Raw genomic sequence first — 17500 nt, forward strand, 5'->3', positions numbered from 1 at the left:
CTCCTAATCTGCATATTCATTAATCATGGTAAGCAGTGCATTCCAGAGTGCACAAATACCAGGAAAAACAATTGATTCCATTTCATTCATTTGAGAAGTTATTCCAAACACTCATTCTGCGTGTTTCATTGCGATGACAAACAACTCGAAAACAATAAAACACTCGGGCCCGGAGGCCCTCGTGTTTCAATAGTTTTCTCGTTGTTTGAAATCGCAATGAAACACTTGAATTCGTGTTTGAAATATAACTTCCCAAATACCTTGCACATCACATGCCTATCTTCAGACAGAACACTACATGCCACCCCTATACATTCGTTCAAATGGTGTGTTGTTGCCACCCTTTCTTATGTACTAGGGTGCACCCTCCAACGGCAGTCCTATTTAATGCCAAAGATGGTGTCTTTGTTTTTTTATTTTATTGTTTAAATACAAAGCGTTAAAAAGTTGTTAACAATTTTCCAAAACAGTGAGCAGACAAGGGATGTTTCATGTGTAGTAGATGCTCATTATTTCAATTATTTCAGTTTAGGCATAAAGTTATAAAACTAGTCTCCAAAGAATAGTAATTTTACAAAAAATGTGTAATCAGAATAGTGAACAAGTCTGATGATTGTGCTTATACAGACCCTATTGAAACTCTTACTTAAATTTCATGATCTTCATATGGTACAGCTTGGTTTTTTCATGTTCCAATTTAAAATTTCTATTCACCCTAGAAAATTTGAAACTATATTTAGGAGAAATACCAAATCCATGGCTACAACACATGGATGCAAAGTCCTTTTGTCTTCCATTGTGCCGAACAAATATTCAACAGTTCTCTGTTTTTTATCAAGGTCCAAAGCTTTTCAACTCCTTCCCTATTGATATAACTGACTTACCATCTCTGGTCATACATGTAGATAAAAACTTCTTGCTTTGAACCTTTTGTATGTCATATTACAGCAGTTATCAAATAACACACACCACTCAACAACATATTTTCATATTCGAAAATAAAATCTTGGAGGATGTCAATCAAATGTTTCCATGATGAATTCAGATGCCATCAAGAGAACAGGAGTATCATCATGCAAAAAAGTCGTTGAGGGGCGCATGTAACTGATAACCGCTGTAATATCCATCTTAAGTTCACATGAGGATACCTAAGCTCACAAGCCTTAATGGCTTTTACATGTATTAGGCTTCCTCGCCATTTAAGTCATTTTTTCTTCTTTCTGTCATCTATTTTTAATCTCTAAGTCCATTTATACAGTGCAGTGGCGAATAAATAAAGAAATAAATTGTTTGTGAGCTAATTGGGACAAATCAAATTACCTTGGAACTATTGGGCGTGAGTGTTCTCTTGGATGGAGAGGGCGTTGGTACCTTTTCTCTACAACTAACAAACCAAAAAATCACGTTGCAGGTTAATTACAAACAGCTAAAAATGTAAATGTGAGGCATGTTCTTTCAAGATAAATAAAATGGATTTTGCACAGGCAGACATCCCTAAGGATGCGAGAGCACGCGATGTCATGTTATTTTGAAACAATTGCAATGGCTGATTTAAATGATCAAGGAAAATGTTCCATAAAAACCTCAAATCGTGACCTTTTCCAAAAATCCATTTTATGGAAAGCCACATGAATAAAATAACTATTCACTCACCCACTATTTTCTGTATAATTTGTCCTGATTGATTTGATGGGTTTTTGGGACGCTTTGATTTCCCCTTCAGATCCGACACATCATCACAATAGAGGCATGCAGCTTCCAAGACCGCTCACGGCTGAATTAACCAATCAAAAAGCTCAGATTGATAATTTTGTCTCTCGTGAGAGAAATCTGAGATTTTTGATTGGCTAATTGATTTTGACCAAATTCCAATGATTGATCACTCCTGCCCCGATAATATGGCGATGGCAAAAACCTGAGAAAAGCTTGAATATCAAGCAGGATTTTGAGGTTGCTGGGCCGTGTAAATGTAAAATGCAATGATTTTTGGCAAGATGTTAGCAAAATTATTGAGCCTTGGAGGCGAGTGACCTTTTGAAGTGGGAGAAATTCGGCTAAGTTCTGGAGGCATTCGGCTGTGAGTAGTCTTGGAAGCTGCATGCCTTGTCTATTTATATTGTAAGTGACCACGTGTAGGATCTGAAGGGAAAAATCGAAGCGTCCCAAAAATGCATCAAATCACTCAGGACAATGCAGAAAATAATGTAAGTACACTGTATAAACATGTAACCAACCACAACTTACAGTTAAGAGTGACAAATTCCTTGTCATGAGCAATAGACCTTGTGTATATAGAAATAGTTTTATACCTACCTAAATCCCTCTAGTGGCTTACTCTTGATTTCCTGATAAATTCCCTAAATAGATGATGCATGATATGTTAGCTTAAAATAATAAAAGTAAAAAAAGATGCATGCTGCCTAAATTAGTTACAAACCTTGAGTAGGTCTTTTGGGAAGTCCTTTCCATCACATAGTCCTGATAAGTTTTCTATGAACTGTGGTTGAGTCATCTTCTTATGAAGATTCTTTGGAAATAATATCAATATAAAATAAGTATAATGGTGACCCTACAAAATTAATGTACATGAATGGAGAATTTAGTTCAGTAGGAAGATGTGCAAGCTGGTGCTTTGAGTATATGCCCTTCATCAGATCTTTATCAACTCATTCAGTAAAACAAAATTTTGGTGATTCACTTCCCAACCATGCAGTACCATAGGAGCATAACAACAGGTCATTGTTGCACCAGTACAGAAAAAACCCTAAACGCTTGCCAGTGCTAACATTAGTCCTGGTATATTTTGCATAGCGACATAAATAAACTTTGTACAGTATTTGTTGTCACTGTCGATGATTTGTCCTTCAGAATCAAGAGCCCACTTCTAGAAAACAGTTTTTGTATTCAGATAAATTAAACCACCCTTTTAAAAACTTCTTCATAAAATTCCATTGGCGACCATAGAACTGTGGATGAGTTGAAACTTTTCTGAGTCGCACTTTGTGCCATTTCATGTGCGAAATGGTGGTTGCCGTGAAGGATTGGAAATACATGTAGTTTAAACTCATTGGTAGAAAAAATATCCTGCGAATTTATGTTGCTGATTAGATGGCTTAGCGGTTAATTCAGAAGCGACATAATCTTGGATGTCCAATGGTGCAATGGTTCGAATTCTAGGAATGGCATGGAATGCTGTGGAAGGTCAAGGTAAGTGACAAAGTCTGTGAGTAATAATGCAAGGATAGATAGTAAGGAAGAAGGGAAGGAAAGTGAGAGACGGTAAGTGGAGGAAGAATGGAAGGAACGAGAAGGATAGAGGAGAAATTTAATCAATCTCTTTTTTTTATTGTTTTCTTTTTTATCCCCCCTTTAATTACATCCCCAAAAAAGGGAAAACCCTTTTTTGAACAGTTCATAATAACCTACATGTACATAGGTTTCAAACATTTTAACCTAGGTTGAAACAAATTAACCTACGTTAAAACAAATTGACCTGAAATCATATTTAAATTTTAACCTCCAACACATACATTATTATTGAAGTTGTGGTTCAAATTTTTTTCTTAGTTTAAAATTTAATGAAAATCAAGATTGAACTGGTTTGAGAAAAACTGAACCACAACATGTATACACAGCTTTTACTGTTTGTGAGGTTTGATTCTTAAACAAAACAACTCCAACATTCATCGTATGAGTCCTTGAATGAATTCACACAAAAAAGAAAATATTTTTTCCACAGTGTATGTTGTTTAATGTTCACACAGTGACCAGCAAAGCAATTAGCACCGTAAGGTTAGGAGGTCAAAACTCACCTCACCATGAAGGTCAGAGTTGAGCAAAAGGATAGCACACACCAACGTGTGTGTTGCATCTGAAGAAAGGGAAAAAGATAAATTTGACATGATGTTACACTGTTGAATGAATGACATTAATGTAGCATATCAAGCCACTCATACACACGTTCATAAAATCAATTTGGGTAGGGATTTGATGTATAGACTGAGAATTATCCTTGGTGAACTAAAGTTAATGTTCTTATTCTTTCTTTACATTTCCTTCACCTCACAATATATGACATAATTTGTATTTAATATCAAAATTCACCAAAGTAATAATATGGAAGTTCTTATGTTTTGAATAAAATTATTAATGCAGTAGGCCAACAGCTTAAGTACAACATGGGTATGATGGAATATTAATATAAGATGTATATCATATGTGAGTGTTCACTCTAGGCAAACACCTCATTCACAGTTCCTAATTTCTTAACTTTTTTGGGCATCTATTTTAAACCATGTTTCTTAATGATATTAGACATTAATTACTTTCCAAGGCAAACCTGGGTACACAGCCTGGAAATCCGTAGCCCCATGGGATGGACTAACTAGCAAGAGCTTGAGTCATGCAGTGTAGTTTCTAATCCGGTTTCCAGCCAATTGTTTTTTCCCACATGACTTTTTTTGAGTGTAGGCCAGTCCGTCAGACCGTACAAGTATTTTGTTTGTGAATTGTCGCTCGGCTCTTCTTTCTATTATCTAAAAGTACTCGTTACACTTCTAGATGCTTTTTACATTGAAAGAAGTTGTTTGTTGGCAAAGTTGGGTTTTTGATTGGCATTTTGCTCCAAACAAGTTTAAGGTTCAAATTTTCCAACTTATGTACAGTTGAAGTCCAGTCAGGTATGTCTCGAAGTGTACTTTATTACATTGTAAACCTTCGAAATTGTTGTTTTGGAATTGATAACTTCATTATTTTGGAGGCCCTTCAAATGGATTTGAAATTATTAATTTTAATTTCTTCAAAGAGCGTTTACCTGTGGAATCCTGTAATGGTGAACAGAGATGTTGTTGTATGGACTTTCACCACGTAGTTTTCGTGGAAAACCAATCAATCGCGCTTAATGCTAAGAAGTCATGGTGTTGAATTGATATTTCAACCTCCTTACAGTCCTGAATTTAATTCTTGCGAGTTTTTAAGTCGATGAAGGCATATTTGAGACAACATGAACAGTTTTCACAGAACTTGCGATAATTCAAGGTTTGCAAACAACATCACGCCAGTGATAAATACATCATGGATTTGTTCTTTGAGAATTAATTTTTGCACAGCCTTGCAAATCCTAACCAAATTTAGAGTTATTGTGCCGTAAATTTTCATTGTAAAAATAGAGTTCAAGGTTGTTTTGAACTGATCCAAATACCTGACTCTGGGAATGTAAACACCTGGCAGCAAGTTGAACTTCCTTGCAGCAAACTGCCAATCAAAACACCAACATTGCGTATCATAATATTATCGCAAAGTGGTGCGCAAATGAACAACTGGTTTTACTGTAATAATTTTACTGAACAGTAACTTCAGCTTTGTTTTCATGCTTGGGCCTAGTCCACCAAAATAAACATAACGGTTTTCTTTACATTGTGTGTACACCACGTGGTGAGCAGAGCTGAAATAATAACTTACTACAATGTGCTTGCTTCTTACAAGCATGCTAGCACTCACCTACAAAACACAGTTCTCTGTAGTTTTCCTTTACAACAACATATTATTTAAAGATACATGTAGAAAGTATATTGTATTTTTTACCTTCTGACCCATAATCAGGATTGTTGCATTCCTGATATCTTCTTGAAAAAGGAATTAAAATTCTTTCTCTCTCCTGAGTTTCTCCACTCAGGTGAAAAGCTTTGAGAAACTTTTGAAGTGATTGTGTGATACCCTCTTGGCTAAAGTCAAAGAATTTAAGGTATTCTATAGCCACTAACTTTCCATAAGGAGTACTGCAAAAGTAAGAAATGCAGTGTAAGTACGACAAAATTAGTCAGAAAGCTATCCTGAAATTTTAAGAACAATATTATGGTAATGCACTTTAAAATGTACAGACAAAAATGATTCTTTCTTTCTTTGAATGATTGACTTTTGAGTGTACTTGAAATCACAAGGAGTTATTTTTAATCTATTAATTTTTAAGATTAAAATACCACCATTTTCATATTACTGAGTGAATCCAAAAACCATGACCACATTGACTTGACATTTTCCATTGAGCAGCAACCAATCAGAAGAAACAAGAAACCACAAACCAATTTCCAGTTCTGGTTGCGGTTTAGCTTTCTTGCTCCTGACTGTATATTTCTAGTGTTATGGTTTTTAGATTTTCACAGTAAAACAAAATTATCAACTCAAAAAGATGAACTGTGTCATGAACTGCAGATAATGATACATTGTAATTGAGGCTTGGCTTATGACATTGCAAAATTTATCTGCAAAACAGCATTACTGTAGTACAGAACATAATACATGCTGTTCATAAGCACTTTCTGAGTTTGTGCAAATGGGCAGCTGGGACCTTCTTCCAAGCTACATGTACCCTTTCCATGTCATGCCAGATCTCATCCATGGGGATGAGGTGTGGCCAGAAAAATAATCAAATTCCTTAAAATTTTCTATTATTGCAGACTAATCCAAGTTAATGCAGATGCACCATGACTTGGTGTCTTGTGGACTCAATAAGAGAACACATACAGACTTTTTAACCACGCACCCGTGGTTCAGTTGGTTGAGCATTGAGCTACCATGCAGGAGGTCGTGAATTCAACTCCAGCAGGACCAACACTCAGGGTCTTAAAATAACTGAGGAGAAAGTGCTGCCTTAGTAATTACATGTACACCAGCAAATGGTTAAACTTTAAAGTCTTCTCAGATAAGGATTATAAACCGTAGGCCCCGTGTCACAAATAGTTTCAGTTTCATTTTTTTTGTTTGGCAAAATTCTCAGTATTATCAATGACAATGTTATAATATGCTATTAAAGACATTTAGTGGCGAGGCTGCCACTCAAAAACGAGATAAAGCAGTAGGCTGAATTAGAAACCAACAGTAATTAATTATTTTTCCCTTTTTTTTTAAACACACACACGTGTCAGCTAGACATGTGCACTCTCCTTGCAAAAATGAATATTGCAGAAGACACTAAAAGAGATCTCCTAAAAGCATTTGAGAATCACTCACCAAATGGACCAGAAATATGCACTTCTTTCATTAGTTTTCTTTTTCCTTAGTCAGCCAGAACTTACCCTGGATGCCATAGGTTTTTTTCTCTTAGAGTGACGGAATAGTGAGTCGCAGGGTGGCCAGATCGAATTTGCTCAAAATTAAAAATCAATAGACCAATTTGGCTAACTCAACGTTGTACCCAATTGATATCCTTTGGGAATTGGGCTACATTATCATGCAAATGCAACACACGAAGAACTTTAACCCAGCTCAAGTATTAATTTTTAGTGGCCAAAAAGATTTCAGCCCGTCAGGCCTTGTACATTTCAACAAAAGGTAACATGCAAGCGAAACCCGAGCCACAAAATAAGAGCATGTAAAGAGGCCTTGACTGCCTGAGATGGGTAAAAATAGTTGCAAATTTTAAATGCTGGATAATTTGACTTGGAAATAAATTCAACAAAAAGTTACTGTACATCAGTCATAACATTGCTAACAATATTGACTGTGACTGAGTCAACTATTCCACATGTCATAATATGATATCCTCATTATAATAATTAATCTTCTTGATCCTCTCAACGTGCCAACGGACTTGATTGGCTCAAAGGCATTCATTTGAAAAACTTGTGAGCCTTTGTTCTAACTTATGCTAATTCTGGAGAACATCTCCACATTAACTTACTCACATGACTTGAGAATGGTGTCACAATGACGCTGAAACGTCGGGTATTAAGTTTTATATAATTTGCGACAGTGGTACATTTAAAATATATATATTAACACGATTCATCATGAACAACAATGTCATTTCTTTCACATTATTTCTGAGAATTACAGTTTTCAAAAGTGCTAAGGTACATACGTAAGCTCGAAACCAATTCTAATACTGAGCAAATACAAGGAATACCAATGTGTACAAAATTACGTGGTCATTCCATTTACATGTAGCTCCTTTACGTATGTTAAAGTTGTAATGGCTTTTTCTGTATTCAAAATCTTTTATGAACACTTTCCAAAGACAATTACCATAAGAGTTTTTTGAAAAATCTTGAATGTCACTTCTGGAATGAAGTTAAATGAAAGATGTCGCTGGAGTTTCCATAATCATACATGTACAAACACCGTTTTCAAAGGCCATATGCTTGAAAGCGTAAAGCATACAATGTGGTCCGCTATTGGACATCCATTGCACACATTTCATGAATAAAAAATAAATACTAATAATATAGTACAAATATCTTAGCGGCCATGCTGGTGACTACAGTAAGTGTGTGTGACCTCAGTGGTCACAACGTCGAGCACTGTAACCCTGAGATATTTGAATTGGGTGCAACATTGAGTCAGCCAAATCAGTCTACATGTATAATAGCCCACATCTCACAAGAGGCTTGCTGATTACAGTGTAGGTCCAATCTCAAGGCAAGTGGAGAAAAGACTTAACTGATTTGAGTGTAATGTGCAGTGCCAAGTTTCTACCCCATATGAACCATGTGAGCGTTAGCCCTACTGATGGAAATGGGCCCACACAAGGACAGAGAAAAACTCTGACCAGGGTGGGAATTGAACCCCGACCTTTGAGTTAGATCACCGCTGCTCTACCGACTGAGCTACAAGGTCAGACGGGAGCAGGCCGTGGGAACTGAAGATGTTAAAGTCACGGCAATGAACATGTACAGTTGTACAAGTACAAGGAAGGATTACGTTTTTGCAAACGTTGGCCGTGAAGCCCTTATATTATTTTGTGAATGAACAGACTTAACTGATTTGAGTGTAATGTGCAGTGCTAAGTTTCTACCCCATATGAACCATGTGAGCGTTAGCCCTACTAATGGAAATGGGCCCACACAAGGACAGAGAAAAACTCTGACCATGGTGGGAATTGAACCCACGACCTTCGGGTTAGATCATCGCTGCTCTACCGACTGAGCTACAAGATCATACAAAGAAGCAATTCCCACCCTGGTCAGAGTTTTTCTCTGTCCTTGTGTGGGCCCATTTCCGTCAGTAGGGCTAACGCTCACATGGTTCATATGGGGTCAAAACTTAGCACTGCACATTACACTCAAATCAGTTGAGTCTGTTCATTCACAAATATAAGTGCTTAACGGCCAATGTTTGCAAAAACGTAATCCTTCCTTGTACTTGTACAAGTGGGGAAAAGGTTTTGATTGAGTGGTGTAATTAAAAGATATAAATGATTATCAATTTTTTATCTGCTGGTATGATTACATAACAATTTACTGATGGCTTTACATTGCACTTACTTTTTACTAAGTTCAGGTGCAACTTCCTCTCTGTCAAATCCTTCCAAGTTAAACAACCTCTGTGCCAAAGCACTTGGACTTTCATAAAGCAAGTCTGTGAAGTATCTCCCACTAGAATCAGGAGGTAGCCTTCAGAAGGTGAATTAAAAACTACTGGTACTTCAGATCTAATACCACCATTTAAAACAGCTTTTCCTTCATTTGACAGATCTCTATTATTAAAAAAACAGCGTTCACTGTCTTCTGGCCCCTGTGCAGGTCCATTTGTATGATTCATGTTACCATTGACTTTACCAGGTAATTGTGCACTTTGTGTAGAATGTAGGCCAGAAGGCGATGGTTGTAATGTTTGATGTGCTGAATAAGGTGTTCCAGGGAGGTTTGTCCCTCCAGAGGAATAATTCCAACCATATCCACACTTTTTACATGTAAGCTTAACATTTGTTGCTGAATCAGTGGATGCATTAGAATAAGAGTCAATTGAAAGATGTATTAACTGCCCACAGTTTATGCAGGTCTTGTGTGTAGACTCTGGACTTGTGGTAGTCATGTCATCAGAAACACTCCCTCCCTTGAAACATTCAGGTCTGTAAAGTTCATCAGTTCTGCTTGAAGTTGAATTGTTGTGTACTGGAAAGTCTGTTATCACCCGCTCAATAACATAATCATTTCTCCTTGTAAAAATTCCCTTAACACCTTCATCTAGTCCTAATAGACTCATCTGCCCCAAAGATTTCATGTCTTCTGAGCTTGTACTATGTCCCTTGTGCATATTTTTCTCCTCCTTCCTTATAATACCCTTTCTGGGCAATTGATCGGTGAGTGTGCGGCTCCGTGGATAATTTGGAGCTGAGGCAGACCTTTTAACTCTTGCCTGACAAATAGCTAGTTTGGGATCTGCTACTGTAAATTTTCTGAGGTATGGCCGGGCACGTTCCCTTGTACCTGGGTCTGTTGGAAAAACCAACAGCTCAAAAAGGTTAACAAGAAAAAAACAAGACCATTGAACTTTTAGGGGTGGCGAATGGTAAATGCGAGACTTTGCGAGACGGCGAGACCAGCGTTTTTCTTTGCGAGCCTGAGACATTTTGACTTTTTAGATTGCGAGACCGAGACTTCAAAGTGTTTGACACCTTCATACAAAAAACGAGACTGCGAGACGCATATAACCGCTCAAAAAACGGGACTGCAAGACCCGTGAAATTCGACTAAAATTTTGCGAGACCCAGAGTTTTTGATGAACCATTCGCCACCCCTAACTTTTGCCGCCTAGTATAACATTAAATTTGAAACCTTCAATCTAACTTGTGCATTTTTAAAGTAAATTCTCTCCATATCGCAAAATTTATGTTTAGACTGTACCACCACCATTTATTACTTAAGACACTAGAGCCCTATGGTTTTTTAGAGGTCTCCTTGCCACTAACTGTACGTTTTCAAGTTTATATTATTTAGTATAGAGGCAAATAAAGATTGACCGATTGGTTAAAAAAAAAATGTCACCAGACCATCTGCATGATGTGTTGACAAACAAAATTCAGGTTGAAATGGTTTCAAACTATAGCAGTTTCATTCTCTATTGTCATCTTACCTTTATAACTCATAATGAAGAATAATTATGAAGAGTTCAAACTGGAGCCACTTATCAGAAAACCATGAACACAGCTTCTTTGCATTACATTTATGATCACTGGGGATTTGAACATGCATAGAGCTACAAGATCACTTAAATTAAAGTGTATAGGACTAATGTCCTCAGTTTATGCTTTTTAACAAGGGTGCTGCAAATGTATCAGAAAAAAAAACCTGTGCCAAAATTGTTCTTTATAAATATCCTATCAACTACTGAGTACATGTATCCCCCAAAACAGACAATCCATCAAATCACATTCATGTCAACCCTCTTATTAATATTCAAAAAATCAATGGGCAACAAATCAATATGCAAGTTACCATATTTACTCCAATTTTATCACAAAAATTTATTATCATGAATAACACATACATGTATATTAGTAGTATAGTACAACTAATTAACTAATTAAATTAAAGGGGCACTGTCACGCTAAATTTGCCTTTTTTTAGGTCAAAACTGGATAAAAATATAATTTTAGTGGTTCAGCTTGCATGTACAACATTTGTACATATTTTTGACAAGTCTCTGTAGACGCAGTCTCCAAACTAACTTTTTTAAAGTTCCAATCCATTTCCATCACCTCCATCCTTAGTTGCAGACAACAAAGAATACATGTAGCTTCAGTGCACTTCAATGGTCATTGGCAACAAAAGCACAGCATTATTTTTTGGTCTTCAATGATGCAAAGACATGTTTTAGGGTTTTGAAGTTTGACTAAAATAGTGTGATGCTGACTTTTAATAATTAATTACTGTGTCATGATAAACATGTATGATTACGTACATGTACATTTATTTCGTCTCCACGGGCTATCACACAATCATTCACTCATGTAAATATTTCAGTTTTGTATCCTTTGACTACATTGTACAGTGCAAAAATTACATCTCTTAGATACTGTACATGTAGTTACTGCCGTAGATAATGATAAAATAATACCAGCAAAGATATGAATTCCCAATGCAAGCTGCTAAACAGGTCTTTGTTATCTTACTGACTTGGAAAACAAAACAAAATGTAGTAACACAACACAATGATGCATTGCTCTTACTAAACAAAATGAAAATGGAAAGAGAGAGTTCTGAAATCGTTTAAGATAAAATTAAATGGTAATTTTCAATTTCTTATAACAGTCAACATGTGGAATAATAATATTACAGCCATTATGGTTGAATCAAAGTTATGGATTTCGTAGATTTGGCCAAGTGGAATTCATATCACTTGACATTTAACTCAAACATGATTGCCACGTACATGTAGTCATGATTTTCTTGATATTTGCCTTAAACCACACATAACTGTGCTGCACAAAATGCTTGTGTGACCTTTCATTCTACAATATATATAAAATCTTGTGTTCACATACACGTACACTTTTTACAAAATTTTCAACTTCGACCTGTTCCTGTTTCTTGGGCAAGATGTTAAAGTTTGATTTCATTATAAAATTCATACTGGCATCACGTTTTTACCTTGAAATTTGTTCAGGCAAAGTCAAAACACAACTGCTATTCACTAGCTTCCTACACAAGATAAACTTAATCACTGCAAAAGTGTCCCAAGAGAAGGATTCTAATGTGAACAAACATGGTGAAACCTAGACATTAAACATACAACATTCAGACATAACACTTCAAGTTCCCCCACAAAGGTATAATGTCTTGTTGAGAGAGAAATCAATAATTCAAAATCTTAAAATTGAAATTAAAAGATGCTATATTATGACAGATAAATACCATATAACCAACCTTCTGCTAGCATTAAAACCCACATACATGTATGAGATACACTTAAGTGTGCAATACTATCATAGGATTCAAGTTTCACATCCTCAAGGTCATATCTGTGAACTTATGGTTTACAAACCGGATGGCACCTCCCATCATGAAACACATCTAGAACAAAATTCCTTCAGCTAAGAAGATTCCATTATTATATAAATGCCAAACATTACAGCACCATTATTTTGCCATTCACAATGCTTTGTGATATCAATAAATACTTTTGTTTGGCAAAATAAATAACTAGCTACAGTCATGCAACCATTGGTGATCCATTGATGCTTATGATATTAATCATGTGTTTCAATTTCTTTTCTCAGGAAGAATTAATTCTGAGGAAAGCTTACTTGTGGCTAATTTTCTTCAAAGATATTACTTGATCGTGTTTGTTGTAACAGGTATACAGGTAGAAAATACAATTCATGTCCAGAGTGCTTACAATACAATTATGTAAAGCAAGTAATCAGTATAATTTTCAAACAACTCTACATCATAATAGTTATAAACACCTACATGCATTTGTAAACATTTAAAAAATGTATACATTTGAGATACATGGGTAATATAATTATTATTAACATGTCAGATTTTCCATACTTACAGGGGCTATCAGCAATTTCTTGCTTTTTTTATGAGTGTTTATAACATCATATTTTTAACCATGATATTATGATACAAAATAACAGTTGACTACTGGTAATTAACTCATTCCCACCATTTGTGACAAGAAAATTTGAATGACTGCCTATGATGCAAGCATTTTACCATCAGAATTCATTGACATCACCTTCCTGAGGCACAGGTAAGACTGAATGATTATCATTGTTTGTCACTGACTGTGTGATGCAAGTGGTAAAGAATCAAAAGATAAATCTCAACACTCTGAACAGGCAAAATATTAATGTTCAGTTTACAAATATGCAATAAATAGAAGGTCTAACCATAACATAAAATTGCCTATTTTGTCACTTCCAAACAGCACCACTTCAAATGCTGTGCAGTATTATTGTTTATGACAATGTTCCCAAAATATGCAAGGGAAAAAATTGCCATCGACTTTGACCTGTCTGCAAATCCATCTGTCACTAAATGCTTAAACAGCAAGATAAAATAGCAATTGTTTAGAACTTTGTTGCAGACTAATAATGTTTTAACTTACAAACACCATTAACTCAAATATTGCAGAACAACTTTATTTTACACCATCTTTCACGTATGCATTTAAGAAAACCGAAAAAAAATGTTTGAACCCTAAATGACATTGAATAAGTAATGCCGATTTTCCACTTCACTGAACATGTTCTCTTAACTCAGAAAAAACCAGAGAGTCCACAAAACAAATTGAAAGTGTTGTACTCTTCAGTCTAGTGAGTAAATGCAAGTGGACAAATCTAACCACGACTGGACAAACGGGAACTCATGCATTTTTATCATTGCACGGTATCAATGAGTAAAAACCACTATATTTATTCTAGGTACTGTACAATGAACACTGCATAACCATGCATTTACAGCAAGCAAACTTAAGGGAAAGAACTGATTACATTAAAAAAGGACTGGAAGCAGTTTCATGGATATGGATTAAGAGACAGTCAAATAAATCCTAACCAGGACCACAAAAAAAAAAAATACAACGTAATTATTAAAAATATGCTTCACTAGAGAATAATAATAATTATTATTAAGAGTGGTCATGTTCATTTACTGGTCTTAAGGCTTATAAAGATACATGTGCAAGAAAATGAAAATGTTAACTTACCATCCCTCAGTCGGAGTCTTAAGTTATCCTGTGTGTTGCGAATACTTTCAACAACTAAGATAAAAACATTATGTTTGTCAGAGCATGCATTAATTTTAAATAAATTAATCAGCTGTAGAAGAAAGAGCTACAGTAGAGGGAAGAGTCCAAGATGTCTAGATTTACATTATTGATCATGACCTTCTCCCCACATTCCATAAAAAAGATTGTCATCACCATTATCTATTACATGTGGATGTTATTTAACCACAAATTTTAAAGTATGTTAAGGTATGTAACGAACAGAGAGATTTACACATACAATCCTAGTTGATTGTTACTGCACACAACAAGCCACCTGCTGGTTTCTGTTTTTCATACAACGTAAGACCATGACAAATTCTACCATGTTAAAACTATCCCTACTGCAGATGTACGAAAACTTCCCTTAAAGCTGTACTATCAGCTAAGGCTAGAAACCATGAGCTACGTACAACAGAATCTCAACCTGACATTTTCCAGTGACAAGGATCCAGTTAAACATTAAACCACCAAATCATAGTACACAACAAAGGCCACACTATCACACCTAAGACTCTCTCTCCTTCACACAGAATGAAGGCAAACAATCACATTTATCAATAACCTACAGCAACTGTACAATCATGGACAAAGTTCTTGGGACATATTTGCAATTGTGACTGCTTTTACACACATGAAAAAACCATAAGACGCACAAGATTCAAAATGTATTAAAAATGTATTAAAAATTAATATACAATCGTGGACAAAACTCCTTGATCATTACATTAAATTATTTTATTCATTAGTCTCTTAATTAAGGTGATTCCCGGGTTTTGCATGGTGCAATCCTACTGCGCATAATTTCTTGCATCATTGGCCTGTGCAGTGGCGGGACATTAATAAAATGACAGATTTCCATTGATGCCTAGCTTAATCTGTCAAGGAATGGCTATTTTCTCCTGAATGAATATGGTGACCCCCATATTTTATTTCATATTTTTGTTGAGAATGGTGTCTCAATGGAGTAGTAAAAAAATCAGCAAAAATCTACACGTACAGCCAGTTTTTTGGCAATTTCATAATATTGTACAGAAGGAGCCATTACAAGTCCAACAGCCCACACTCCAGTTAATTAAATCTATTTTGGAGTGATTAAAAGTACTCCCAAAGCTGTTCAAATGACACAAGGCTCTGCGTTATATCATGGATTGCATTTATAAAATTGAGCTAAATTTGTCCAACATCGGGGATGCACTGCAATTGTCAAAGTGGCTTAAATAGCTGTAGCTGCACGGTGAGCACCCTTTTTTGTTACATTTTTATCATCTGCTTGACATCACACAACTGTCTGCGAATTTTCATGGAAAATTTATGACAAGTTCTATTTCTAGGGAATCACCTTAAAATAGCCTGTTCACTGTTGTCAGAGATTTGTTTTACAATCAAGTATTGCACATTAGTAAAATGCCAAAAATGGGAGTTTTTCAAACAGCTCACCTTGGTTTGTGGTGAAATGGGTAACAGGCTGACCATTAACTTCCAGTATTACGTCCCCAGCGAAAACCTAAATGTATAATTTACAACAGAGGAGAGACAAGATTTTCTACAGTTAAAAGATGTTGATCACTGCAGGATGTAAAAACACTACATGTATCCATTAGCAACCTGTATATGACAATATATGTAACTGAAAATTAATTATACATAAAACCTTATTGATCCATATTGTTGGCATCAACAACAATAATAACAATAACAATAATAATAATAATAATATAACAATAATAATAATAATAACATAATAATAATATATTATTATTATTATTATTATTGAAGCATACTGTATGTTTGCCACATTTTATAATGTGCATGTGTAACCAAAAGGTCTAGATAGCAGCAACAATATAGATAGTCGTATAAACATAACAACTTTCTTTAATTTTCCAGACATGTTTCATGATTCCTGTCACACATTACAGGAATCGCCTCTTGCGCTACGTGAATCGCATTGTGCGCTACAAGAATCGTGTTGTGCATGATGTTAAAAAATCTGTAAGTTCAGCGACTGGAGGATCGTGCATGATCTTCATTGGACTTTAGGATTTATTTTCAATGTGCAATTTCGGATGGTTTCATTGATTACCAGGTGCCATATTGGTGGACCACATGGCGTCTCCCTACAAAACTCTATGAAGTTGCGTGAAATGCTTCGACAGATAACTCAGAAAAAATGTACTGCACAGACCTCAGAATTGGAGTGGTGGTTAAAAAGTTTGTTTCCCACAACATTCCAATTTCTTGGCCTTTTTCACTGAATGATTTCCAATTAATTTTTTTGCTGTGTAACAGCGCAACTATCTTTTCTTCAGTTTGAGGATACACAGAGAAGAGAATCTTCGTACCACACATGTTAATTCTTCCATTCGCGCATCACCACAATTCCTTGAGTTTCAAAGAATCAAAGAAAAATGAGTTCTCCCAATTAGAGAGCTGCCTCGTTCGGTCGCTTGCTCCAGGCTCACTTGCTGCGGCAGCTATTATTTATTATTATTATTATGATTATTATTAGTAGTAGTAGTAGTAGTAGTAGTAGTAGTAGTAGTAGTAATAGTAGTAGTAGTACAGTGTAGTAGTAGTAGTAGTTAGAATAGAGTGAGCATGCAACCAAATTTGAGAATCAAACTACAATCCTGGACAAAAGTGTTGGGAAGGTAGCGTCACTTTTGAGATAGCCCCCCAGCCCCCCTGCCCCCCTTATCAATGTTGAATTTTGCACCAAACAAAATGGTGCCTTTTTTTCTAACATTGAATATGGGGGAGGGGGGCTACAAGAGCATGCTCTTTCCCGAATAGTTCAGCCAATAGTTAGAATAATTCAATTAGGTGTGAAGTGAAGTGATGCGCGCAACTTTCCCAACAACTTTTGACCAGGATTGTAGGTTTAAATCCTTTTAACCAAGGTCTCATTTGATTTTGAACTGTAGTGTACAGCATACAAATGTAATGATAATAATTATTACCATCATTAATGGCAGATAACTGCAACCAACATGCCTTTGTG

At 35.8% G+C, this 17500-nt stretch overlaps 1 protein-coding gene across 1 annotated transcript in view; it reads right to left on the minus strand.

The window, feature by feature from the left end:
* LOC138022462 (PH and SEC7 domain-containing protein 2-like) overlaps window positions 1-17500 on the minus strand; it is a 36961-nt gene that overhangs the window by 17472 nt on the left and 1989 nt on the right. Inside the window, 9 exon segments of the mRNA XM_068869599.1 lie at window positions 1321-1384; window positions 2314-2357; window positions 2438-2527; window positions 3813-3871; window positions 5584-5777; window positions 9261-9382; window positions 9385-10211; window positions 14437-14490; window positions 15937-16003. Of these exon segments, the coding sequence (XP_068725700.1) occupies window positions 1321-1384; window positions 2314-2357; window positions 2438-2527; window positions 3813-3871; window positions 5584-5777; window positions 9261-9382; window positions 9385-10211; window positions 14437-14490; window positions 15937-16003 (1521 nt within the window).

This window comes from Montipora capricornis, chromosome 10 (assembly GCF_036669925.1).
Source record: "Montipora capricornis isolate CH-2021 chromosome 10, ASM3666992v2, whole genome shotgun sequence".
Lineage (NCBI taxonomy): Eukaryota > Metazoa > Cnidaria > Anthozoa > Scleractinia > Acroporidae > Montipora > Montipora capricornis.